The 27,198-nt window shown below is 39.1% G+C and overlaps 1 protein-coding gene across 7 annotated transcripts in view; it reads right to left on the reverse strand.

Moving 5' to 3' along the window:
- Positions 1–1,802: 1,802 nt before the first annotated feature.
- Positions 1,803–27,198, reverse strand: part of STAU2 (staufen double-stranded RNA binding protein 2) — a 176,869-nt gene continuing 151,473 nt past the window's right edge. For 6 of the 7 annotated variants that reach the window (XM_051612780.1, XM_051612775.1, XM_051612778.1 and 3 more), the window contains 2 exons: positions 7,808–7,896; positions 5,852–6,969 (listed from right to left, as the gene is read on the reverse strand). In XM_051612780.1, coding sequence (XP_051468740.1) covers positions 6,876–6,969; positions 7,808–7,896 — 183 coding nt within the window. In that variant the 3' untranslated portion in view covers positions 5,852–6,875. Of the gene's footprint in view, positions 2,527–5,851; positions 6,970–7,807; positions 7,897–27,198 lie in introns of those variants that run through there. The other variant, XM_051612779.1, reaches the window with a different exon arrangement.

A 27,198-nucleotide genomic window follows, 5' to 3' on the forward strand; every position in this document is an offset into this window, starting at 1 on the left:
ACCACCAGATAGATCATTTGTATACCTATATTGAAATGCACACAGACATGCACACATATATGTGATTTGAATCCATTTGCACACACAGGAACTAAAGAGTATATATATAATCTTTAAATATAATATGTATACGTAATGATAGAATGTCAATAATATATTATATATATATATATATAATGTTAAGCTCAATTTTAAAAATTGCTGTCCCCTTTTCCAGATTTTGCAAAACTGTTATTTTGTGTTTACTCTTCAAGTGAAACAGTAAGTGGAGGATTTCCGTTTGTAGAAAGAAAGAAAATATTTATTTGGGAAGGTTTTGTAGGGGTTTTTTTGTAAACCAAAATTTAAAATAAAATAGAAAAAATCATGGAAGCTATGAAGTCTCAAACAAACTTTTGTTTCATGAAAATATTTTTGCAGTATTTTTGAAAACTGTGTGGAAACTTTTGCATCAGTTTTTGTGCAAACCCAGCAGTTGGGAGCACAACAGATGCAGAGGGAAGGAACAGAAGTCTCCTGCACTTATCTCCACTTACCTGCAAAAATCTGCTGCAGAATTTTGTACATAAGGGTGTCAAGGCCTTGACAGTGTCCTTCTTCCTCAGCAAGCCACTTACTTTTGTCTGGGTATTCGCAATAAGATGACAGATCTGCTGGTATTTTGCAAGAAGTTTGAAAATTACTCCAAAGGTGATATTCAAGATAATTGTGCCCAGTTGGGATCAGATTTTCAGAAGACATCAGAACATCTTGTCCTTACTGCTGAATTTTAACTAGGTCAGGGCTATTAACATTCTGGCCCTGGGTTATTTTGTCTATGAGTTAGAAGAAACATTTAAATAGTAGCAACATCTTTCTCTGCACTGTGTTGATCACATGCAACGAGTATTTCACAATAATAAGAGTAGTTTTATTGAAGTGAGCTGCATAAATTGACTACGCAGCCTTAGGCCTGGTGACTTTTCTAAGAAACCATTTTGTTTCTGTGCTCATTTAATTGTTTACTCCTGCCATGTATTGCACATGGGAACTCTAGTCTCTGCTTACCAGAGACTTACCTACACTATTTCTGGTACCTCTGTAAGCAATTCCTAACTTTACAAGTTATTATCAGGGTTGAACTTTCAATTACCAATAGCTCAAGTGAAAGGACAACTGGGGACTTGGTGAATAAGGCTGTGTGTAAAAGGTGGCCTGAGTATGGTTACTGTGCTGCACTCTGAACTGGTACATCTTTCTTGACAAAAAAAAATAAAGACAAAAAAAAAAGTAAAATTCTGCAGCTTTTTTACTTTATATTTTGTTACCAAATAGGAGGAAAGCAAGTTTGGTTTGCAATAAATTGTCATTTTATGATAATGCAAGGCAAGAAAGCTCAGTGTAAGTACTTGGGTTATCCCACTTATATTAGATCCAGCCAGCTGCATGGCTTAGGGGAACAATATTGCATTAAATTCAGGGACTACTGAAGTCAGTGGACATCTACTGTCTTCAGTAGAGCCTGGGTAGAGGTCAGTTTTTCAGTTAAAAAAAACCAACCAAACAAACAAAAAAACCACAGATATAATTAAAGCAAGAGAGAATTAAATTTTTGCACCACAGAGAGATGTCATATTTTGATTTCTTTTTGTCTACCATATTTCAATGTGTCATTTTTGCTTCGAACCACATGTGAAGATCTCTTATCTTTAAACCTAAATAAATTTTAAAATACCCAAATCTATCTCCAGCCCAGTTCAACTAAAGTGAATTGGGGGGGCTGGGTGGGGGTGTGGAAACAGGCCATTTTAAAGGCATCACACTACATTGATTTAATTATTATTGTCCTTGAACATTTTTAACAGGTAACGGTGGCTTATAGAAAAGAAAATCTTTGATGCACATATAATCATACGAAAAAGTAAATAATTAGGCTTAAGTGATCTATTCTAATGCACAAAGTTATTTTTAATATATAGTAGTGAGAAGCATAAACTGCTTTATCCAGGTTAATTTTCCTCTCATTTATTGTGTGCTGTCAGATAAAACTTTACAGGCATTCAGGCTCACCTAGATCCTGGTTATTGTAAATAAAGAAAGTTTGGTCCTTAAATAAGTTATATTTTCAGGTTAGCAACCACTCTGATTTATGAGAAGAGGGAAAGGAAAACAATTATTGAGGTCTATTTAATTAAGAACAGATAAGAAACATTTTCATTGTTGTTTTTTAAATTTCCTTTGTGCTGAAGTGCTACGGAGTTAAAACACCAAGCACAAAAGTGCACAGCCAACCATGACTAACTGCATAAAGCAAATAACAAGCTGCATGATCAAAAACGAAAGCCAGTGCCGTTCATGTGGAATAACAGAAATCATACCACCACAACACTTCATACACGTCTCATCTACCGACGTGCTCAGCTCAGCTCATATCATGCCTCAGGAATGCAGATACGAAGAGGGACCAGCACCACAGGTAAACACCCAGAAGGGAAGCCACGTTTCCCCGTGCCTCATCCATTACCCCTTTAGCTCGAGGTTCATCAGCTGTGGAGAGGGAAAGGCAGAGATAGTTGTTACTCAGGATGTGCTTCTCTCCTTCCATCTCTTCTGGTGATGTCCTTGGGGAGATAAGCCATATATATGCACCAAACATTCTTGCTTGGAGCAGATAATTTGCCATGTTTGAGCTGGAGGGCTCCTGAAGGACAGTTGCTGTCAGTTCCCACCAGTCACAGAACCGTGTCCCCCCAAACACAGAGTATCATCATGCAATGTTCTTTTCAGGGCTCTGACATAGTTCCTGTCTTCACCATCATTAAAAATCACCTTCCACTCTCTGCTGATTTTTCTCAGGGGCTGCAAAAGCCATTCTTATCTAAGCAAAGAAAATCCTGCTTACCTATGGGGTGCAACTGAGAGTGGGGAAGTGCTGGATACTTCTGGGAGAGGGTGAAGAGATTTTGCCAAGTGTAATTTTTTTCACATACTGTTTTAAAACAACCAAACAAAAAGCCCAGCGCTCTGCCTATGAACGGGAAAACAAATGCAGCTTAAAATTTTTGCTCAATTCTCACTGCAGGAAATGGGAAACTTTCTGCTGATTCATGGGGAATTGGAGCAGGCCAGAGAGAGGAGAACAACAACAAGCAGACACTCGCCAATAAAATGCATGTAGTAAAGTACTGACAGAGAGATCAAGGGCTTTGCATACGCTTTAGGAAGGATTCCATTTCATTGTCATTTCAGGCCAAGGAGGAGGAGAGTCCATCTTCCTGTAGTCATTCAACCCAACTACTTCCCTACTGATTTTTAAAATCACTTGTGGCTCGGCCTATTCCTCATGCTTCAGAGGGGAGATGGCAGAGGAAACAAGAGCTTTTGAAGTTCCTCTCTACTCATTATCCAAAGACTTTAAAAATGCTGTTGATGAGTGCTAATTCTTTTAAGTCCTATGACTTAGATGAGGGGAAATTATATGCCTGCTGTCAGGTAAGCAAACTCAACCCTTTTAGAACTAATATTAACATTCAAACCATCTTGATACTCTTCCAGCATCTATATTAGCTAACTATTAAACAAAACTAAATATAAAGTTTGTTCTGTTCCATATGCCCCGATGTACCAACTCTTATCTAATTTTAGAAAGCAAAAGCAAGAAAAAATGTTACTGAAGGAAAATAAAGTGGGTTTTAGATCATTAGATTTATGCCCTCCCCAGCAGCTTTCAGATACCGCCAATTCAGGAGGTAAGAGGAAGAGCTGTGAGTCAACAGACTTAAGGATTGGAGACAAGTCCTCTGGCTGCTGCATCGTCTCTGGTGCAAGACTTTTCCTTGGGATTTCAGGAGGCTGCTAGTGCCAATGCCAATATTACCTTTGAAGTTAATTTCTGTATATGCTTGTGTGAACACTGCAGGATTTTTCTGAGAAACTTCCCATGTGTGATATGCAGGTGGACAGACTGAAACCTCTGCATTGAGACAGAAGCCTTGGAGCACTGTAGTAACACTAAAGGTGTTGGGGCAGGGTATCTTGATGAGCTCCATATAGAGGTCTCTGCACTTCTGTCCATACCTGTAGGGAGCAGGAACTCTTTCTTCAGATTTATGCCAGAAAAAGCTGTTTTAGCCTTCATTGGAGACTCTTTGGTGAGGCTTTTAACCTGTTGCTTGGGAAGTGCTGCACAGAAATTTCTGACTTGTGATTCCAACAATCATTAGTCAACCTTGCCTGTGGAAAGTAGTTAGAAATCCTGCTACTCAATGACTCCCAGCCCAAATCTGCTCGATGTTTCGACAGCTTTGAGAAAATCAAAAAAGCTCCTCTGCTCAATTACTTGCCTTATTTGTTGTGAGTGAGAATCTAGCATGTCTCTCTGACCAGCAAGAGGACTTGAGATTATGATAATTTCAGAGAGATTATTATTTTACTGTTGTCTTGATTGGAAGGCCTGGAAGAGCCACCCAGGGCCTAGACAGCTGGTTGCACACATATGGTTGCAATTTGCTCACTTAAGAGTGAGATGAGCATCACTTTGTTGTACTACACATGCACTGGAGCAAGCCTGGTGCTCAATGCAGAGGACATCTTTTACAGAGCAACTAATCTGAAGTTTACTGGGCATGTTTTTGTGGCTGTGCATAGGGAATGGCACCAAGCATCAAGCTGTACCTTGAACTTCTGAGCAAACCAATACAAAGTGTTTCTCTGCAGTGACTGGACAGGGAACATGCCATGGAGGTGCTGTTAATGCCAGGGAATCCATATCATAGAATCACAGAATCACAGAATGCTTTGGGTTGGAAGGGACCTTAAAGATCATTTAGTTTGAAACCCCCTGCATGGGAAGGGACACCTTCCACTAAACCAGGTTGCTCAAAGCCCCATCCAAACTGCCAGTCCCCTCATCCCATTCTAACCAGCAAGCTCAGACTCTTGCCCTTAGGACAGAGTTGTCAAGGAATGGGTTTACCTCTTCCTTTTATTCTTCTTCTCCATGGAAGGGGACAGTAATGTCATTTGTATTCTGTACACTGGCAAGTACTGATAAAGCATAGAGTGAGTCTGTTTGTGAGCTCTCTGATCTGGCTGCTGAGGTGAAGGAGCAGAATTTCTGCTCTGGTTGCCAATTAGGCAGGTAACATATCCCTGAGAAAGACAGTGTGTAAGAGCTAAGTATTTGTGTATGCTGTTCTCTGAATAACTTGAGTCTGCCAAGTGCCAAATACCTCTGGAAATCTCCCAGTTCTGTGGGAACTGAAAGATTCAGCTTGTTCCTGATTCTTTTATGGACTCAGACCCTAGAAAATGGCAAATTTTTGGAACAAAAGCTCCTCATCTGCTGGGGCAGGGCAGGGGGAAAGTGAACCATACCCATGAGAAACATGAAGTAGAAAAAAGGACTCAAAATTTTTAATGACCACTGATTCTGTAAGAGCATGATGCATGCTACCCTGAAAGCCTGTCCCAGAGGTGAATCAATGCCACCATACCTTGCACCATTTCCTAACATTGCTGTTTGTCTGCTTTCCTGCATGAGTCACTTGGGCTGTGAACCCTGGTTTACATGCTGCTAAGATCTTGTGCAATGTTGTTGTGGCTGTTATGCAGCTAGTATAAGCTTCACGTGTTTATTGCATGAGGTTTACATGAAATAAAATATCTGTATTTTGAAGAAATAAATTACTTAAATGGCAGGAAGACTAGTCTAACATAGTAAGCTAGTAGAAGGTGGTGGCATGGGGAAAGGCAGGTTGAACTCTGGCTTTGACACAATAGCCAGCCACTCATTCGTTTGTAATTGTGGGTTTTTTCCCACTTCATTCTCTTAGTTGGCTACCTGTGAACGATAAAGAAAGAGACAACACTGTTGTTGTACACATGAACTGATGTGGTTTTACTGCATTTGGCCACACACTTAAAAGAAACATGTTGGTACAGACAGCCACAGGTCTCATCTCTGCTGCCACTCCTTTCACAAAATAACGATCTTTTCATCAGCAGTTTTCCAGCCTTGGCTCGGTGAGGTTGCAGTCCTACATTTTGCTCTTGGTCCGAATGCAGAGATTAAAAACACTCAGTTGATGCAAACGGTGGGTTGATACAACACACAGAATGGGGTGTAGATGTGCTTCACACAACAGAGAGCAGAACTGAAGGGGAAAATGTTGCTTGGAGGCAAGGCGCCTCTTTAATTGATTATGGCAAGGAAAATCAAATACCATATCTGCTTTTTTCCTGAAGTATATCGAGACTGATCATAAATAACATCTGTTCAAGTTAAGCAAATACTTGTCATGATTTAAACTTCTGTTTGCATACAACTCTGAGTAGTGCATCTTTAAGTCATACATATTCATATAGAATGAAGAATGCATAATGTCTGCATAAAAAGGTAAGCTGTATGACTATATATGAAGACAACAACTACAGTTCTCACAGCACTGTCATTGGTTAATTTTAAAATATTCAAGCATTATTTAAAAATCAGTAAGCTGAACTTAAAACTACACTACAAAAAAATTGTATAACTGAACCAATGCCAACTTGTTTTCCCCAATATTAATAAATTTTAAGGTTTCTCTTCTTTTCTTCCTAACACTGTTTATTAATTAGTTGTTATTTTAACCTCCAGTAACATGATCAGACTTCTTCTGCCTCTGGGCCATTGGGTCATGCTCTGATCGTGGGTTCTAAGGGAAATGGTCAATTTTATTTTTTTCTGCAGTTGAATAAACAGTACCATGTATACTATCTCTTGTGTTAGAATAGTGTTGTCTTCACATAAGACTCAAATAATGGTATTAGTCATTCATTTCCTTGTACACATACACCCTATTGCGTGTTGACAGGTTTATAAGGATGCAGTGGCAGCCGTGGGTGCTGGGAAGCTCCTAGACGACAGCCTTTGAATCCTTGCAGTCCTGAGCAATGGTGCCTGAGTTAGTCTGTTTATTGTCTGCTTTCTCTCCCAGATGCTTGACTTGTCTGAAAGATTAATACATTAACAAGAGTGGTAAGGTCCAGGGTTGCACATCTTTAAGACATGTTTATTAGCAGATGGCACATGAGTTTCAAAGGTCACTGTGGAAGGTAACATTTTAAAGTGAAACAACAATATTTATGTTCAAATACTATGGTGATGAGATCATATGGAAAAATGTTTCTGATTGAATTACTTTATAAATAGCCACAATATATCTATTAAAAATTCCAAATGCCATTTTTAGTCTTCTTTCTCTTATTCTGTTACTTCCTAATTTATTTAGTAACTCAAAACTACCTTCTTACATAAACAGACCAGCAGCTGGAGAAAAAAATCTAGACTGGTCAGACAATCCTACTTTCTTAAATTGAAAATCCAGTGTGAAACCTGGTTCCTTTGTCTATTTTTTAAAGCCAGTATTCCATGTAAGAGTTTTTTAAGACCTGAAAAAAATTTTAACTTACTTTTAAATTCTCTAGGGTAAATTTCATCTTGTGGACATAAGGACTTGTTGGCAGATAACTACCCTTATTTACATGTGCTACAACGCATTTGACAAAAATCATGTTATGCTACTTACACAGAATCCATACAATGAAAGCAAATCCTTTTTTTTGGGATTTCCATAGGACAACTATCTGTCTCATAGTTCATTAGTAAATATTATCAGCAATGCTAAACCTGAAATCCTGTTTATCCTCTCATATTGTCAAGAACTGTATGCAAATTCCAAAGAAAATATTTTTGCACAGGTTTAAAAGGGCAACTAAGCTCTTAATTAACATTTCTTATCTACCATGCCACACAGGCATTAAAATGCAGGATTTAAATGGGACTTACTTTTCATGTGATCCATTTTCGACTTTCATAGCCCCTTCCACTGGATCCAGTCCTTGTTCTGAAAACTGTTTCAAGGCACTTAATGCTGCCTAAAGAAAAAAATGAGTTGTCAAAAAATCCACTGACACAATGGTATTCATACCAAATGAAGGAAGGTGTGTATTTTGGTATTCTGGGTTTAAATAGTTTCCTGTATATTGAAGCCTTTTAGGCTACAGAGCTAACAGAGAGGGAACATAACAGCTCCATGCTTTTCTGCATGGGTTTGAGGGGATATGAGTGACTTCCATTTGTGCTACTGCAAGCTTCATCACCTGTGGGAAGAACATGATATACTTTTAAGATTCTTGTGTCTCTGGCCCATAAAGTCTCCCCAGCATTCCCATGTGCTTTCCTAGAGCTCCTGTGGACTAATTTTTGTAGATGACTGCAGAAGGTGTAAGCAATGGGAAGAAGGTCAGCAGGACACTACTGACAGACACTACAGACACTCCAAGGCTGGATCTCAAACACGGCAGCAGACTGATGTCTCATACAGAGGTCAGAGAAGTGTGCTACACAGGGTCAGCCAATATGGGATGATCATGAAGCATCAGCAATGCAAGAATGATCAATTTTCAGCTGACATTTTTCTACGCAAGTGCATTCTTTATTGATCAGCTTCTCTCTCATCTTCCTGACTCCCGCTTTAGGACTCAGAATTGCTTTTCTCTCCCCCACTAACTGTTTTGGTAAAAGACAAATGATTTATTGTAATTAATTTAGCAAAGGCTGACTATGAACCTCCCAGACACCATGTGGCCGACTTTGAAAAGATACTCAGCACAATAAAGCAGTTGAGGTCAGTTATGCCTTGAAGGTGAAATGCAAAGCAGAACTGGAAAATGGATTCTTCTTTTTAATTACTCTCACTTAAGAGGCATCCAGCACTGATCAAAAACAAAATCACAAAAAAGGTAACTTTTCACAGACACTGTCACCTAAGGTAACATCTCAAGCACTGGAACTGACTGCAGGCCCTAAGGCACCTCTCTTGACAAGTGAAGCAACAACTGCTGTTAGAAGATCGGAAGCTGCTCTCTTCCTAATTGTTGGGACAGAATGAATCTATGTCTCTATCTTCATCTCCCACTCCTCTCAGAGAGAATGGATTCTGTCCAGAACAAGAGCTACCATTGTAATGAAGTACTAGGTTTGCTTTCACACCAGTTCTTTGCCTGGATTCTCTCCAGAGTGCCTTCCCTTAAAAGGTATGTTTATACAACTTAAATATTAGACAATGTGTATTTTGGTGCGATGAATAACAGCACAAAAATTGCCAGGTTGCCCTAAAGTAAAAGACCATGTATCCCAGATTTGTCTATAGTAATGATTAGCTTCTAAAGCTTCAGAAGGCTGTACAAGGTACTCCCACCCTTAATGCATGAAGGTGGAATCTTTCTAGTCTGTGATGTTTTATGTTGTTGTTTTTTTTTCCCCAGAAAACAAATAAAAAAATAATAATTTCTTAAAGTGTCTTGGTAAACCTCAGATTATCATTGTAACCACTCTACCATGTGTTCTGAGCCTCTGGCATCTGACAGCTAATCTTCTCTCTACTTGCTCCTTCTTCCCATCTATTTGCATAGTTTCCCCTTCATCTTCAAATCTCTGCTGCCCACATCTTTCTTTTGATCCCTTTTCCATGCTAAGGCTAAGGGCTGAGCCTCAGTTCCACTTCAGTAACAACTTCTGCCATTACAGAATCTTTCACCCACTGTGTTTCCCAGTGAACGAATGCTGCCTTTCCTCATTTATTCCTGTTTTCTTGACATTTTGATATATTTGCATTTTTTTATGACAGCTTTTCCTCTACCACCTCATAGTGTCCCTTGTAGTTTTAGATGTGCATTCTCCACTCTTACAAGCTCTTATCAACATCTGCTTTTCTATCCTGGATCTTCACTACACAGCAAAATCACTGTTTGTTCAACTCAAATAATTTCTCCCACTGGCAATAAGGTTTTTCAGCTACTCTCCTCTCAACTTCTCTGTTTGTTCCAGTAGCCTGACACCTTTCTTCATCCCAGTTTCTCTCTTCTCCTCCTCTCCCTAGGGTCCTTTTCATCATACTACAAGTACTACTCACCATGTGAGAGAAAGGAGTGATTTGGGCTCCCATGCCTCCTTGCACAGGGCTGCTTCTGTATTGTACTTTAGCTGGTCATAGCAACTATGAGAACTAAACAACTCAATAGGTAGGGACTGGCACACAAGATTTTCTTGTCTTCTCATATTCATTTTTCCTAACGCACATTAGCAAAACAATCAGGATCTCCTTCCTTACTATGGTAGTCCAAAAAACATTACCAGGTGGCACTGCAAGGAGAGAAGGAAACAGAGACATCTGTTTCTCCTACACAGTTTTACTGCTACCTCATCTGTTTTTGAACCCACCTTGTTTACTTTTTTTAAATCCATTCTTAGCTTCCTGGTCTGATGTGTGAATTGTAAACTTGTTGTGGAAGAACTGTTTGTTCAGGTTATTTGTTTGTACAGTGGCTTGGATGAAAAAGCCCTGATCATAGTTAGTAAGAAGTAGAGCCAAGTAATGTCTCATTCAAGATTAGATCACAGGTGGATAAGATACGCAGAACAGTCTGATCTTGATCAGTGGTCACTGAAATCCCCAAATCATCAAGAGATTAATTAGACCAACCCAAACTTCTTAATTCCTTTCTAGAATTGCTTTGAATATGAGTACATCTGTTACTACTGTTTTACCCACAGAACTGACTGTTGCAAGGCATACCACACAAATTACAAAGCAGCTTTCAGGGTTGCTTTCCAGAAAAAGTTCTTTGGAACTTCCTGGAAGAATATTAGCATCTATCTTGATAAAAACAGATCATGAGGGCATCTCTTCTCTTCTAATAGCTAGAGTACACCAAGTACTCCAATATAAAATTATGAACTCTTCGCCTGTAAGCATGGATCATTGCCAAATTGGTGTTGAGGAAGTAAATATGGAACAATTAGAAGAGACATATAAAATTAAGTTGTTTGATGATAAGCATCTCTAATACCAACACAACATCCAAACCCTAATGCTTGTAATGTGGTGCAGTCTTATTTCTCCATCTCACCCTTCTTCAAGCCATGCTCTTCCCAAACTGAAATATGATATAAAAGATAAGATCTCAGATCTGTTGTATTTCTGAAACCAAATATCAGAGCAGTGAAGCAGAAGGAAAGCTGTTCTGTACCTGCATCCTTGAGCTTCCAAGTAGAGGTGTCAGGGTATTTGTGTGAGTGCTGTTGAAGAGCCAGCCCTTTATACCATACCTTATTGCTGGGCTTCTCACCTTCACTCCTCTGGAAGCCAATGATTTCTTCAAAAGCTCATGCTTCTCACTACCGAGTCCCCACATCTTCTGTCTCAGTCCCACATCTTCCCCAGTCCACTCCAGAGCCCCTCGTCTTCCTCTCCTTACTACCCACCCCAGAGTTCTGACTTCATTTACAGCACAGGCAATCACCTCCAGCTCTCCACAAATCTCTCTTTTCCCAGGCCCCTACTTTTTCCAGCTCCTAAATGCTCTCCCACCCAGGACCTCCACTGCTCCCAGCTTCCAGAGCTAAACTTTCACTCCCAAAGTCCTCCCAAGCTCCTCCACCTCACAGACCCTTTAACTTCCAGTTTCCTAACATGTTCCAGGTTTATATGAGACTCCATTTCTTTTTTGTGGAACCATGTCACTCTCTCTGTAAGATACCTATGGGGGAAGCCTAACTACTTATATCTGGATTTTTGCAACAACATTTGAATTTTGGGAAAGTTTTTTCCCTGTTTAAAATGTCCACTCATGGGATGTGACTGAAAGGGAAGTAAACGAATGGCAGAGGGAGCCTTGCAGCAGTCTTTAAAACTCCCCCTTTTCTTTCTCCCATTAGCCTGATTACATTTGGAAGGATCAGCAAAGCTGAGAGAAGCTGGTAAGTAAACAATACTTTGGACCTTAATAGGTGTCCTTAATGTTTCTCCTCTCCACATCATACCCCTAAACAGACATGAAGATGCCGGAATCAGGAAGGAAGCTGGTAGCTGAGAGGCTGTGACCTGAATAGTCAGCAGAGTGACACAGAGCCCAAGTAATCTGCAGTGAAGAGTTACAAGCAGACACCAGGCTAATTTAATCCATGATTCCATTCTATTAGTCCCAACAGATTTACACCACTTTGCTTAAATATAACTTGTGACTGGCAGATAACTTAGGTTAAATGAAAAGGAAAGAAAGTAATGGAACATTTGACAGTGAATCTGGTGAACAATTTCCTCTTTTAAAGGCTCAACACTTCCTTCCATTGATATTTTTCTTACAATAGAGCATCTGCACAGATATAGAGAAATTTTTCTCTCCCCCAGTAGATTTTACAACTGTTTTGTGAGTGAAGCCCCATAGGTTACAGAACAGATGTCCTTACACATTTCTTGTATCACTTGGTTTCTGTGTAGCTACAACAGTGCCAAAAATACAATGCCAACAGGATGCGTCGCACTGCTAGCTGTTTGTCTTGGCTGCCATTTCCATTATTAGTATGTGTGTGTATCAGGATGGGGATGGATGTTTGCAGTCATTTTTTAGCTTTCCTCAAGTCAATTGGCAATTAGTAAATAGCATTGAAACTTGTGAATATTCTTCCTGTTTCTCACTCTGGGAATTAAGCGTCTTATAATGACAATCTAGTAACATTAGATCATTCTTTTACCAAGAACAGCAGACAGGCACTACACTAGCCCCTGTGCATTTAAGAATCACATCCTCACGATAAACTTTTCACGTTTGTTTTAGCACAGTATGTAGTTTGTGTCTTTCCTCTTAAATCTATATTGCATTTCAGATTATTCCACGCAATTGAAAAGTGAAAATGTTTTTCTCTGTGGCCCTTCCAGTTCACTTTACCAAGGAGGTCTGAGACTAGCCTAATAAACACACTGATACTGTTAGTTTACTGGTGATATGTTTCCTATATGTCTCCTAACATCAGTGTTCTAAGCACATTATAAAACATACTCAGCTTGGCCTTAATTAATGTTTCCTGAAGACATAAAGTTATGGGTAAAAACAGTTATGCTGCAAAAAAGTCAGGGTCCAGACTAGGGCATGAAGGATAAGCTTTTACCGTCTTTAGTAGCTGGGTCTAGTAGTCCAAGACTGAGTTTGCAGAGTCAAATGACTCATGGTGGTCATACTGCCTGCAGCCACATGCCATAGAGATGAAAAGTTTCAGGCTGTGCCCAAATAAATGGATGAGAAAATGCTTGCATGCCACTTTAAAACCACAGACCTAACTCTAGTCCTCAGTTTCACTTGCAAGCCAGAAGCCCAGACAACAGTAGAGTTAATGCATCAACAAAACTGCAAGCAAGTGTATTTACAAACAATGTTAAACTGTTTCCCATGTCAAGAGAACAAGTGCCACCAAAAGCAAAGGTTCTTCCCCTCTCCCAGACAGCTGAGACCTCAGAAGGCAGTATCATCTATGCAATAACACTGCAACAAAGCTGTTTGCATCAGTAATGACACACACTTCATGACTTTTTAATATGTGGATTTAAATTTCACATTTAAAGGCTATTGAAAAAACCCCAACAATATCACAGCTGTAGAGGTGAGTTCAAGGACTTACTGTCCCAAAGCTAAGCAACTATTTAAAATTTGTGTGTATTCAAAATTATTGTTCTTGGTGATTGGTTTTCTTTGCACTTGATGCAGAAATTTTAGACAAAGCTTTCACCTGGTTTTTACTTGCCCACATCCAAAATTGTATGGATACATAAATGCATGAAGTAGCTAAAATTTTACTCCTTAACATATCCATTTAAGCAGGTGGGTCTCATATAAACTAAACAAAAACTAGGTGATGAGTATTGCAAAAAAAGCCCTTTCCCCCACAGCTTCTGTTGTAAATGAATTTACTACATTGCAAGCAACAACTTCTGCTCGGGGCTTTCACCTCTTTCCTCACAATGTTCTGTTCCCCAGTTGATTAGATTTCATGTGAACCAATGTTAACATCTGTTTAAAAATTAAATTCAGAAAGGCTTTTCACACTGCACAATGTAAACCTTAATTAAATGACTTTAAGCCCTTTCCTCACACAGTTTATTATATGCATGAAAAACACAGGGTTATAATCTGATTAACTCATGTAGTTTACATGGAAATAGCATTTTCCAAACTGATTAATCTCTGTACAGAGGCATAGTCACCTGATAGGCATTACAATTAAGGGTACTGATTGCACCTGTCAAGAGAAGGAGCTTGGAGGATAGAAAGATTCCAGTATCTTCAAAGAATGATGATTCACAGATGTAGATTAGAAGTCCCACGTAGCAGTTAATGCTACCCCCAGGCAACTCATGCAGTCAGCATTCAAATAACACACAATCCATGTACAGCCTGACCTTGCCAGCTTTCTGGGGGTAATCCTAAAGTAAGGATTAACTGTTCTAGAACAATTTTCCAATATATTAAGCAGAGTTTCTATCAACAACAGCATGTACGTCATCTTCTTCTGCCTAGTTTTATTAGACAAGTGTACTCATTTCTCCATGCTTCTCAATATTCCAAGAAATGGATGGAGTGAAAGTCACTATTCAACATAGAAACTTATTTCTGCAGGTTTTCTTCAACAATCTACTTAGGTAAAAGGACTGCTCAAGTTAACAGTACAGAGAGTTAGTTAGGTATGGCTTATTTTAGCATGTGACCTACCACACCAGAGATCTCACCACCATTCTTGGGACTATGTAGTAATTCCAGAAGTAACAAACGGCAACACATTCTCTCAAAGCCCAAGAAAGAGCTGCATGATCATCTGAGGTGAGACAGTTCTATTGCTGTAACGGTGATGCAAGAGTTTGTAGCCACTAAGAGAGAAAACAACCTCACAGAATCACAGAATGTCTTTGGCTGGAAGTGACCTCCAAGATCACCCAGTCCAGCCTTAGACCTAACAGTGCAAGCTCACCACGAAACCATGTCCCTAAGCACCAGGTCCACATGCTGTTTAAATGCCTCCAGAGATGGTGACTCCACCACTGCCCTGGGCAAACGATTCCAATGCTTGACAACCCTTTCAGTGGAGAAATGCTTCCTAATATCTAACCTAAACCTCCCGTAGCTTGCATCCATTCCCTCTGGTCCTATCACATGTCACCAGGGACAAAACACCTAATTCTTAAAATAATACTGAATGTCAAACTTAATGAACTTAACTCTTAATTAATTAATCCCGTGCGGAGAGGCTAGTCTAGGTGCCAAGTTTAAGCTGCATTCTTACTTGCAGTTGGGAATAAGAGAGGAAAGGATTGCTAAAAGATCTGTATGCAACTCGGAGAAGAAGTACTCTTAAATCTGTATCTTCTCAGACTCCTCCCTCTTCACATGTTCTCAACTGCAAGGAGCAACATTTTCAAGGGCTACCAAAATGCAAACATTTGCCTACGTTGCAATCTATGCTGGAAACCAGTACATTGGCACTTACTCATTAACATCTCAAAAGCTTTCAGGCTCAATGCCAGTATCTACTGAGGTGTGTCTACATCCTCTAACGGTGAAATGAGGTGTGAAAGTTCAGCCCCAGTATTAGCAGTTAAAATAAGTATTAATCAGGCCTCGCTTGTCAGATAATTTCAGTACTTCTTCAGTGTATACTCTTCAGTCTTTACTGGCTCTAGTCTAGAAACTTGAAAGCTCTTTTGAAGTACATTTATTTCTAAATTCAAACTTCATATTTTTTTCTTAAGTTTTTACAATTTGAAGAACAAAGACAGAAAGAATAATGCATCATCGTAGCTTACTTATCAACATGGGGAAAACGATTTTAAAATAAATTTTCCATGAGCTTTACATTATATATACACAACAGGATTTCACTAGACAGCAATTAATCTTCAAATTAATCTTGCTTCTAATTTTGTATCCTCAGTCGAAAGCTAAACACTTTCAGAAGGAGGTAAACACTTAAGTAAAATAGGTGCTTTCAATAATTACAGACTTCCAAAAGTGAGTATTTAGTTAGCCAGTTTTTGCATGGGTAGGTAGAGGTTTAAATCATGCAACTGAGACAACACTCAAGCATGACTGAGAAGCTGCAGACAAAAATTATAGGAGATTTTTAAGAAACATGACTTTAAACCTAAAACTGAAAACAGCAGAATGTATATCCTGAGGCAAAATCCTACACCAGCAGGGAAGAAAGGCCATGAATCACTGTCTCTTTCATCACTGATGGCTGGAAAATATCCTTGTCAGCTGTGTTCTCAGAACAATTTGGTTTATTTATTTATTTATTTATAGGCACTTCTCCACATCACTGCCATAGATGTCCGCTGTCATTAACCCTGTCCACCTTACAGAAGATTTTGCCCTCATGATTTTAAATAAGGGGACTGAGGTTCTCAGCTGTGTAAGAGTTCACGGTGACTTCTAAAATATGCCACGACAGACAATCCTCTTCATCTCTCTGATCTCCACAGTTCCATCCTTTTTTTTACCACCACTGCCACAGCTTTCACTACATAGCTAGAATTACATAAACCATGCAAAGACCACGACATTCTCCACAAGGGAATGAGCCCTGACCGACAATATTAGCATTGTAGATTCAACCAGAACTGTTTTAACAATATGAACAAGCTCTAAACAAAGCCACAACTTAAAGAAGATACAAGCATTTATTCTGTTATTTAAGTGGTTTTCTTAGGCAATTGTTTGTACCGAGTCATCCAAAAAATGGCTATGAAAGGATTTTTATGAATTCTCAAAGTTTCACACCAAATTTAGTGTGTAACAAAGTTCAAACTATCAAGTATTACTCAATACTTACTTTAACATGGTTACTTTTCCATGTAAGGTAAATTGAATCTGTGAGACACACTCACTAGTGTTTAAATACTTTTCACCTCTGCTTACCCTTTCTTCATGACACAAAATGGCACTAAGGACCGGAGGTAGTTTTGTTATTCCTGTTTAAAGAAATGGAAACTAAAGCGAAGAGAGAGTGTATGAGCAGATAAAGGGCTGGCCCAAGGTCAAGCAACAAACGTAAGCATCCGTTTTACCGGTCTACATGTATTTTTTCATAGCTCAAAACAGATAGAGGGATATTCTGAAAAAAGGGATTTAATGATAGAAAATAAAAGAACAGCCTTCACTGCAGATGCAATTTTAATTCAAATGCCTCGTTCCTGCCACTATGGCTCAGAAAGCTATAATCATCCTGTTAACATCAAACACTTTCCATGACATAGCAGAGACAAAAACTCCCTTTTAAAAGAAAAGGCCAGGTGAGAGCCTTGAACAAATTTGGTTTTCTGTAATATTCTAGAGATACTTTTTTTCTCCTCAATGTTTTCCAAAAATGCTTTCTATAAGGCTAGATATATTTCTATATCTAAAGACCATACACTTTCCTTTAGATATGGGAGAAATTTCCTAAATATCAGATTCCCCAGCTTTAGCAATTTTATAATGGAAGAATGTTTCTTCCCTCATACTGAGCCCATTACCCTACATTTCAAGTGTTTATCAGTCCAAACATGAGGAGAAACTTCTGTTTGAAGAAAAAGGCAACAGATTACATATAACGCAAAGGACTGCCCATTGGCTTCTCAAGCAGCACATTTTAACTGGAACAATGGGGGAGTTAAGGGCTGTAGATTCTTGCATGACAACATCTGTAATGAAGCCCACATACTAAGTTGTACCATATTGCTGCTCCTGTGTAACTCTACTCCTGTGGCCTGTGTATCAGCGTTTGGAGAAGGATACTTCCACCCTCAGAGCCCTAAAGACCAATCCCTCTCTTCATTCTCCAAGTCTTGTTTTACAAGCATGCATGTATGTCCAACAAAGTACCAAATCCTGATTGACAGCTAAAAGCATTATACTTAGCATCTACGGCATGTAATTAGAAATTTGAGTGTTTCCAAAAGGCAGAAGTTTTTTATTCTGATCTCAGAGTATTTTTACACTACATTAACTGGTATTTTTGTCCTAACTGAAGTTGATTTAAGTGAGATCAGAGTTGGGTCTGAGAGCTACAGGCCGAGCTTCTCATCTGAAGTAGTTTGTAATGTAATTTTGTCTTTGCTAACTGTTGATGGCTTGTCCTCATCCCATTTTAACCTACAACCATCAGCTCCTTTAATGGAAGTGTCTATAAAGATCGTCTCTAAAATACGCTTTTCCAGCACACTTAATGTCTTTTAATGTCTTTCCAATTAAATCCAGATGTGAAAAGCTTAAGGAACAGTTCTCAGGACTGAAAAAGATGACATAAATCTTGCAGCTGACAGAGATCCCACTGAGCTCAGTTGGGGAAACTCACAGAGGACTTCTTGTGGGCCAGAAAAGCTGCTGGGTATAAAGACAGATGTGTATACTCCTATTAAAAAAAATTTAAATAAAAACTGACTCCTACAATGAGGTATCCACAATTATCAGGGACATTACTAAGTCAATCCCTCAACGTGCTGAGCACATCCTGTGCGGTACAGATTTCCCTCATCTTTTTGGGAAGTTTATCAGAGTTGAAGGGGGTCACATCTGTTTGGGAAAAAGCCCTTCACCTTTCAGGATTACAGCCCTTAAACCAGTGTAGGGGCCGATTCTGGAAAATGCTGTCTTGGTCTCATACTGCTATCAACAGAGAGATAAGGTGCTCGGCAAAGCAGACTCCAAATTTTTGCCCTCTCTCTTTTACCTCTTCCATAATCAGGTTAGCAGATTAAATTGTGGTTTCATTACAGAAGAGTCCCCAGATGTATTACTAATTATAAATTCTTACCAATCTGATGGGAAACTGGGCATTCCTAGGAGCTGACTACCACTGCTGGGCAAGAGCTGTTTGTGCAGCTGAAGATTTGGGGTTTTTTTTTGCTGTAATCACTTGAACACTCTCAGGATTATTTTTTTAAATTATTTTTATTTTAACAACAATAGATCATCTTCTTTTGCCCCTCCCAAACTGTTCACAAATGTGGTCTCATCTCAAGCCACATCTTTCAGAAAGCCAGGAAACAACCCCACACACAGCTTGCGTTAAAGAAAGTCTCTAGAAAACTGCCCAACACTAACAGTTTTAATACTTTCCTAGTCTCCTGCTACTTACTTACTTATTTTTTAAACTGGTAAGTTATCCAGACAGATCAATAATTTCTGAAGAGCTACATCCTTGTGAGACATCAGAAAGAAAAAAGGAAAAATGTTCCAGAAAAATCCATTTACAATTGAAGATTAAGTTTGAATCTATGTTTATTAGTGGCAGGAACTTCAGTAGAGACATTTCAGATAGTATTCATTTCATTTTTCTAATGCCCATAAAAAGGTTTTAGCATAGTTCAGTGTCATGAGTGAGTGTATGGAAACATGAAACTAGATACCTGGATTAAAGGACAATCTTACATACTCAAGTACAACAATAAGCTATTAAATATGGGATTTGGACAGTAGTGCAGGCCTAACACAGAAAGCTCCTAAACACACACACAAGAGCTCTTGAAGATAAGATTTCTCCAGTTCTCAACTTGCTTTATTTTCCACAATGGCCAGCACTCTTCAGACTATCACTCCTGCAAGGCTGAAGGCTGGATCTGACTCCCACCAAAACCAGTGCTTCATGGCCATCACTCAGGAGACACAAGGAATGCCCTTCCCTTGGAATGAGCTGCTGTCTCCATGAGGATCCCACTCTTGGCTAGCTCAGGGAATGAGCTCAAATCTCCTGTGCTTTGCTGCCAGGGACCACCGGGCCAGCTCTGATTTATAGCTTTCTCTTTGCAGTTTTATGATACAAGAATGCTCACTTGTAATTACAACAGCATTTTGTTGGCTCCCTGCCTTCACTTGGGTATGCACAACACCATATCCTTCATTCTAGCCTTTTTATGTCAAGACCCAAAATTTGAGAAGAAAAGTACATCAGAAGTGTTGTGAAGATGCTGCAGATCTTGCTGTTCCTCAAAAAGGAGACTCACACATATTTGCTAGGAGTGGGACATGACCAGCTGGATAGGACACTGAACTAGAATTCAGGAGGAGAGCTAGTCAAAATTCTTTCTCAGAAAAACACTAAATCAAAAAGCAAACCTTTTTTTATGACAATACGTCAGTTTTGAGAAAAGGTTTTTCTAGGTCCAGGATAGACTCTCCAGTCAAAATATAACAGACAAGTGACATACATAACCACTGGGCTAATGACTATGCTTGAAGTGGCACATTCATACACTTGTTAGTTCTTCCATATGAAAAATATTCAAGAGGTCTCTAGTTCATTTTAAAGCAGATGAAAGTACTTGAACTTGATTGTTCCGTGGGTTAAAAAATCAGTTTCATTCAAAAGACAATGATTCTGCCATGTGACCTTTGAGAATCACTTTTATTTTTCAGACATACACTTAGCTCCTGAATTTTGAGATCAGCAAGTAGTACATTTCCAACACTTTTGGTGCACTTATGATTTTTTTCATTTTCAGTAGAGGCGTTCACTTATTCAGAGGAAATTCCAGGTATTTTAGATAGTATTTAATAGTTAACTGTCAAACAATTTCTAAGTCTTTTAAACAAAGAATGCTTCTGTGCTAGCTTAATTTATAGAGCCATACATGTCCCATTTAAAGTGGCTGTGATTAAGAAGAAACACTAAGCTTAGATTTTTCTACTAAATGAGAAAAGTTTAAAGCCAATAAACTGTATCTAGGACTTTAGCTGGGAGATGAAATAAAAGGCACCTTTGTTCCTGGTCACTGAATTTTTAACCTGTGTCTGTTGCTCCTGCTGTGAAGCTCCTACACATTCCTTACCAGCCCATAGCATTCAGCAACCCCAGCTCCCAGCGTTTGGAATTAGAGGCAAAATAAAACCACTTTCTGGGGAGAGCTAGTATATGGCAAGTGCCACATATTCTGAGAGAAGGCAGCTGTTGAAAAGGTTACTTTTTAATAAGAGGACTTCTTCCACAGATTTTAAAAAAATTTAGATTAGACGTATAAATTCCAAATTACCAGTTGAATCTGAGGATTCTGACGTTATCTGGAAAACCTGGAAGATGCTGCTGAATCTGGTGGATAAAATGCAAGCTCTACTTCATCTAGCTCTTTAGTACAGGAGAGGAGAAGTTGAGCCTTATGCTCAGGCTCAGCTTTCTGTCTCAGGTATGAGAACACCTTTCAAGTGCCCTGAAGTTTTGAAGTTTGCCCTTATCATACAGCAAGGAGGAAAGAAAAAACCCAGGTTTTATAGAAAAAAAAAAAAAAAAAAAAAGCAGCTATACTATTTCTGTCCCCCCTAACCCTTTTCAAGCTTAAATTAATAATTTAATTTATTAATTTTTTTAAAGTAAAATATATTACCTGTCTTTTTGCAATACAGGAGCAGTATCATGACTTCACTATTTCTCCCTTTACCTCAAAATCCTGTGAGGGTTTTCAGTATTTCCTAAAGGTGAAATAAAAAACTAATCTCCCTTCAGTGACTCATCACTCATCACAATGATCAAGTTAAATGACAGCATTGTAGAAAACTCTTGTAATACATATTTTTTACCCTCATGTGGTCCACTGCTGCCATTTTACATACAAATTCAATCATTTCTTCAGCAAATGCACCTTGAGGTGAAGGATTACTCTTCACTTAAAATCAGTACCAGCTATTTTCCTATTCATTTTATGAAGTGGCAGATGTACTTCTTATAGGACTATTCTATATTTTCTATTCCTTGCAGCTTCTCTTTTTAACGAGAAGGCCAAACCTACCCTCAGGTTCAGCTTCTAGTATTGTCTGCATGTTGATTTAAGTAGGAACTGGCTGTGTGCACCTGGATTTGCTCTACAGTCTTTAACTCCTACTTCTGGCTGCTGCTGCGGCACAGGAAGAAAGATTAAAAAAAGGGCTAATAGTGAAGGATGGATCAGGCACCATGAGTGCTGTCCTGCTTCTGTGGTAAGAAGGGGATACCTCAGGTACCAAGTAGCTCAAAAAGTGCTTAAAGAGAGACTTCAACAAGCAGGAACCAGATTTCCTCAAGAAGGCTGCCTTCTCAAATTCAGGAACCTCTCCAGCTATCAGGTCAGCAATGCAGATTAGACATTCCTTGACTTTTGATTAACTGAGCCCTACAACTGTGGATCTGCTTTTTCTCCATTTACAGTTACAGTCAAAAATACAGATATATGTCCAACAACTTTACTGAACAGCTGGCTTTTAGTCTGGCAGATCTGCTAACGGCTATTTTATCATTTCATCCTAGCACCTATTATTAAAAACCACTAACCACAGCTGTCAAAAAGAGCTTATTCAAAATCTTGCTAGTTACAAAATAGCCTGTCAGGGTTAGATTCAGTAAAGAATTCAGGTGCTTAGAAATTAGGCACTGTAAGAGTGAAGTTTTAAATAGCACATCCCTGGAATAAAATCAAAGGTCTGAAGTTAAGTGCTCAGTTTCTTTATTCAGTGTAAGAAGTGAGCCAGGTTTCTCTAGAAGAATGACTGAAGAAAGCTACATGCTGAGTATGGAGCTACCTGCAGGCAATGAGGTACTCCAAGCCCAGAGGTGAACTTCTGCTCCTCTCTGAAGTTCAGCCCCAAAGTCAGGACCACACGCAGAGGACCTGACAGCTTGGTCAGCTGGTATCTGCAGATCCACAAGCCTCTCCTCAAGACAGCTGGCTCTTCCAGCTCTTTGACAGGCCTGAGCAGAGCTCATTGTTTTGACTGAGAAGATGAGCACTGAAGAAGTGGGTGGAGGTGAGACTCCCCTTTTTGTCAGTGGCACAGACGTGAGAACATGTGTCCAGAGTGCAAGAGACACAGATTTTAGATTTCTTAGCTTTAAGCCAACAAATCACACATCCCATATCCTAGGTGATGACCTAACCTCCATGATCAGTGATAGGGAGATTCAGCCATTGCAGAAAAAAACCCTCAACATTCATGGGAAAAGACCCCATAGGCTAATTATCACAGCAGCTACTGAGCTATCCTGAGGATCATCCCATGCTCTAAAATAATTTCTGTTCTTTACCTAATTGATACTTCAAGTTCAGAAGTGATGAAAGCAGTAACTGCAATCCACTACTTCTGCTTTTCAGTAGCTTCTTTAACCCACAGGAAGCAATAATATTCCTTCTCATGCTTTCTCTGTGCAATTCAGAATATTTTAAGTTTTTGTTATACAGTAGCTCTGGTTATCTTGGAAGGTAGATAAAAAGCTGTACTTGCATTTAGACCATCTTATGTGACATGTTATTATGAATATCTTAAGGATGTGGAAGGAACAGAATCCAAGTTCACATACCCTGAGTAAGTCTATGCCTCTTTTGCATAGGAGGCATGTTAATTAATATACAGCTCTATCTTAATAAAAGCTTTTCCTAAGATAAATAACAATAATCCTTCACTACTCAAGCTCTCTTTATGCAAATGATTCCAATAAGCCTGCTCATGTATGTAAAGCCTGTGGAGAGGGTTCCCAGGATCAGGCTACGAGCAGTTTTACTCTACCACGATAGTGCAAAATTAAGTTACTTAAAACCAACACACCCACAATAAAAGCAGAAATAGTAATGTAACTTAAATGGCAGTAGAGACTAGAACATTATGCTCAGACCCTACAATTTTACAAATTAAATAACCTAGATGTCACACAAACAATACAATCATAGCATGAAGGAAACACTAGCTTTTTAAGGGTGCCACCAGAAGTGGGGAAAATACACTCACAACTGTTCCTATGATACAGTAATATTCTTCAAGCACAAATAAGACCTAACTGAAACCATGCCTGAGATAACTGTCATGCTATCAAGTTACAAGAAAGAGAAGAGGACATCAGACTTATTCTTTCTTTCACAATGAAATCAGTATAAACAAATCATATAATGTTTGGACACCAAACTCCTGAAACAAAGAAGCCTAGAAAATCTCTTGAAACCACCCACAGACTCTGCATGCAGGCCTGTGATTATACAACTGGAGAAGATCATCCAAACTGTGATGTAAACCAATGTCAGTCTGCAAATGATTGTATTACAATGGTTCTAACAAAAAATAAAGCAGGTTCCTGGAACAGCCATCAGGAAGGAATACTTTCATCTTTTCTAACCATTTTCATCGTAAGTGAGGAATACTTCTTAAAAAGTTGAGGAAAGAGAGCAACTTAATCCCCATACTAAAGATAATAGCTTTCCTGTATGTCCTTACTAAACTGCAACACACGTACAGCTAAACAAAAATTGAGCCTGGGACCAACAGTACAAGAGAAGGCTTCCTAATGCATCCCAGTTCCTATTGCAGTTCAACCTCCTCCTCTAAGAAACCCATTTTGTGTTCATTATTTGTTAGGTAGGAATATTCACCCTCATTTTCAGAGATACATATACCAAACAGCATGTGTCTTTCTCCTATGGACTACACACAAAAAGAGAAGATCAAATGCTGAAAACTTTTCAGCTCTTTCAGGAAAACACAGTGTTTCTGTAGACCACTGCTCCACCTCAAAACTGTAGTTTTTCTCCTTGCCTGGCAGCCAGAAGCAAATTATGCTAGATCTGAAGAAACAAGTGCCTGTCTAGAAGAGATATGAAAGAGTACGGCCAGTTCTCTGTCTATAGATATCTCCTTGAAAGTGTAAACCACTGTGTGTTTTTCACTTGAGGCTTCGTAAGATGCACAATATTAAGGATGCTAAAGGAGTGGACTAACCCTGTCACCCTGAAGGTGGGGTCTACGATCTATAATTTTTTGGCCTGTTTCTATTCAATTTAAGATCCTATAAGGCTGAAAAAGAAAGTAATGATACAATACAAGCACGTTCCCTTTTGCAAATACTGTGAAAAGCAGTGGCATTGCTTTCTTTCCAGTTATGACAGAGGAATTTGATCATTCAAATATGTATTTAGTAAAGAAACTCAATTCGTTAAAATCAACCACCCCTGCAAATTGCTGAATCATTTGTATTTCCCTAACATTAATCTCATTCTTGTCTTTAAGCCACAATTGACAGAATTAAAGTTTGGTATCAACAGTGGGTATTAATCATACAAAAGAAAACAAAAGAAGAAGTAATGAACTGACAAAGCTTGTTAGTCTTCTCCCGCAAGGGAGCAACAATTAACAATACAGTGAGCAAATATCAATCATTCAAATGCAGTTAAAAAATATAAATATATATCTATTTAAAAAGAAAAAATAAATAAATTAAGAATGGCAGCTGACAAAAACTCAACAGTCTTGGTGAAAAAAAAATCTAATAATTATTACACTTAACAGACTGGGAAAGAACACTTTATTAAGAATATGAAAAAAAAAGTCCTAAAATGAATAAATTGTCATTCTTAAGAAAATATCTCCTGCAGTATTTACACAAAGCTTCTTCCCTCATACAGTCATATGTGCTTCTTATATTGCTATATTGCTAACATTTGATCTTTTCTAGGTTTTATTTACAATATTGTGCCTGGCTAAAAGCTGTGCTGCTGGCATCAATGTCACCAATAGCTGCATGTTGAGTTAACACACATTGTACACAAACAGTGCTTTTCAGGAAACATAAAAAAAGGTTCTAGCTGCATTTCGTGATCACTGTATCTCCTGTGTTTTATCTATTGCAGTGATGTCACCAAATTTTGTCCTAAATGAAGAGCTAAAGTAAAGTAATTTTCCTCAATATTTTGATATTATTATCAAGATGCAATTTTAACTTATAATGTTTATAATTGAATATAATTTTTTTGAATTCTAAAAGCAAAACACGAAAGTTTAAAAAAGTGCATTTTTTTAAGTTGCATGTTCAGTGATTCAATTGAACCCCCACCCTTCACTGGGGCAGGGATGCATACTGATATTTTTTTGTCTTGCAGTTACAAGTTCACAATGTACACTACATATTTTCATAAACAACATGCTTACTTTGCTAATAATTTCTAAAAAGAGCAAACCCCTCCTTATAACAGCTGCAGTGGCCCAGATGCCACAAAAGCAGAATGCCTTTGCTATGCAGGGGAGGGGCAGGCCTTCCCTTTGTGCAGGCACGTGGAGGTCCCAGCCAGTGCCAGCCCTTCGCAAGCACATCCTGCCCGATGGGGTTTGGCCATGGGAGAGGGCAGGAGCGTGTCCAGAACTGGTTTAATGAATACAAGGTGGAACGAATGTATTTGTTGCTGTACAGATGGCAAAGGAGTTTCAGTCTTGGTTTGCTTGAGCAGAAAACAGCAGCTCCAGCCCCATGCCTCTGTCTCCCTGTTGCTGCAACTTCCCAGTTTTTCTGATTGGGCAACAGGATCAAGTTTTTGCCCTGAAAAATTGACTCTGTGAAGAATATTATGTGCACTTGTGGCATAATAACTTTCCGAGTAGTCTGAGTTGAATGTTTCTGATGAACAGCAAAGTTTGGCAGGCAGAAAAGCTGCCCATGCTGTTTGGCTTGTGTGAAGACATTTTCTATTGCTGTCTGTACAAAGCTCTTAATACACTGCTAGCCTAAAAAGAGCAAGGAGCAAAAGCATTAATTTCTCCTAGAAAACAGTGATGCTTCTTCCCTGCAAAGCATTGCGGAAGGTCCAACATGGTAGTATTAAAAATGCCATCTCTCTGCTTCCCCAGGCAGTGCAGAGCTACTCGCCTCCTCCCAAGATTATTACTCTCTCTGTACCCCATTCATGTTTTTCACTGGTCCCCCTCAGCAGTGAAAAACTGGTCATCATGCCCATTTTACACTTGCACTGGTTCAATCTGCATGTTGCCTTGGTTGACAAGGTGGATGCTGTTCCTGGGAATCCAAAGAGCTAAGCACGGTGTCTAATGGAAATGGAAGAAACAGGTTTTTGCCTCTAACAACCCATAACAAGAAAAAGGCAAGCAGAGGGTGAGATGAGGCTTGAGATCAGGCAGCAACTGATCTGTGATCCTCATCATGCAAATGAGGGACTTGGTCATACAGTTTTCTCTTTGGAGAATGCCACCAGGCAGGAGTAACTTGACAGCTGCCCTCTCATAATAGCCAGTTTGGATTCCTGAGTACTTTTCAGCCCTGTATGTTGCTTTATTGCTTTGCATTTAGATGTAGAAATCTCCATGCACCTGCACTACACAGAATTAAACCTTATGTCTACTAAATCTACCAACACAGAAGCCAGTTCAGCGAGTGGATTTATTTGATGTCGTCACTCACTACAAAGTGAGTGGTCACTCACTACGAAGTTGAAAGCACAAACTTCTCTCGAGCTCACCGCTGCGGAAACAACCGCGGCATTTTACGGATGTGGGCAGGACCCAAGCAACCAAGAGCAATTCTGGCACACTTGAAAAATAAGTCATTTTTTAAAAAAAGAAACAAAGTTCCTTTGT

This window comes from Apus apus, chromosome 2, assembly GCF_020740795.1.
Source record: "Apus apus isolate bApuApu2 chromosome 2, bApuApu2.pri.cur, whole genome shotgun sequence".
NCBI lineage: Eukaryota > Metazoa > Chordata > Aves > Apodiformes > Apodidae > Apus > Apus apus.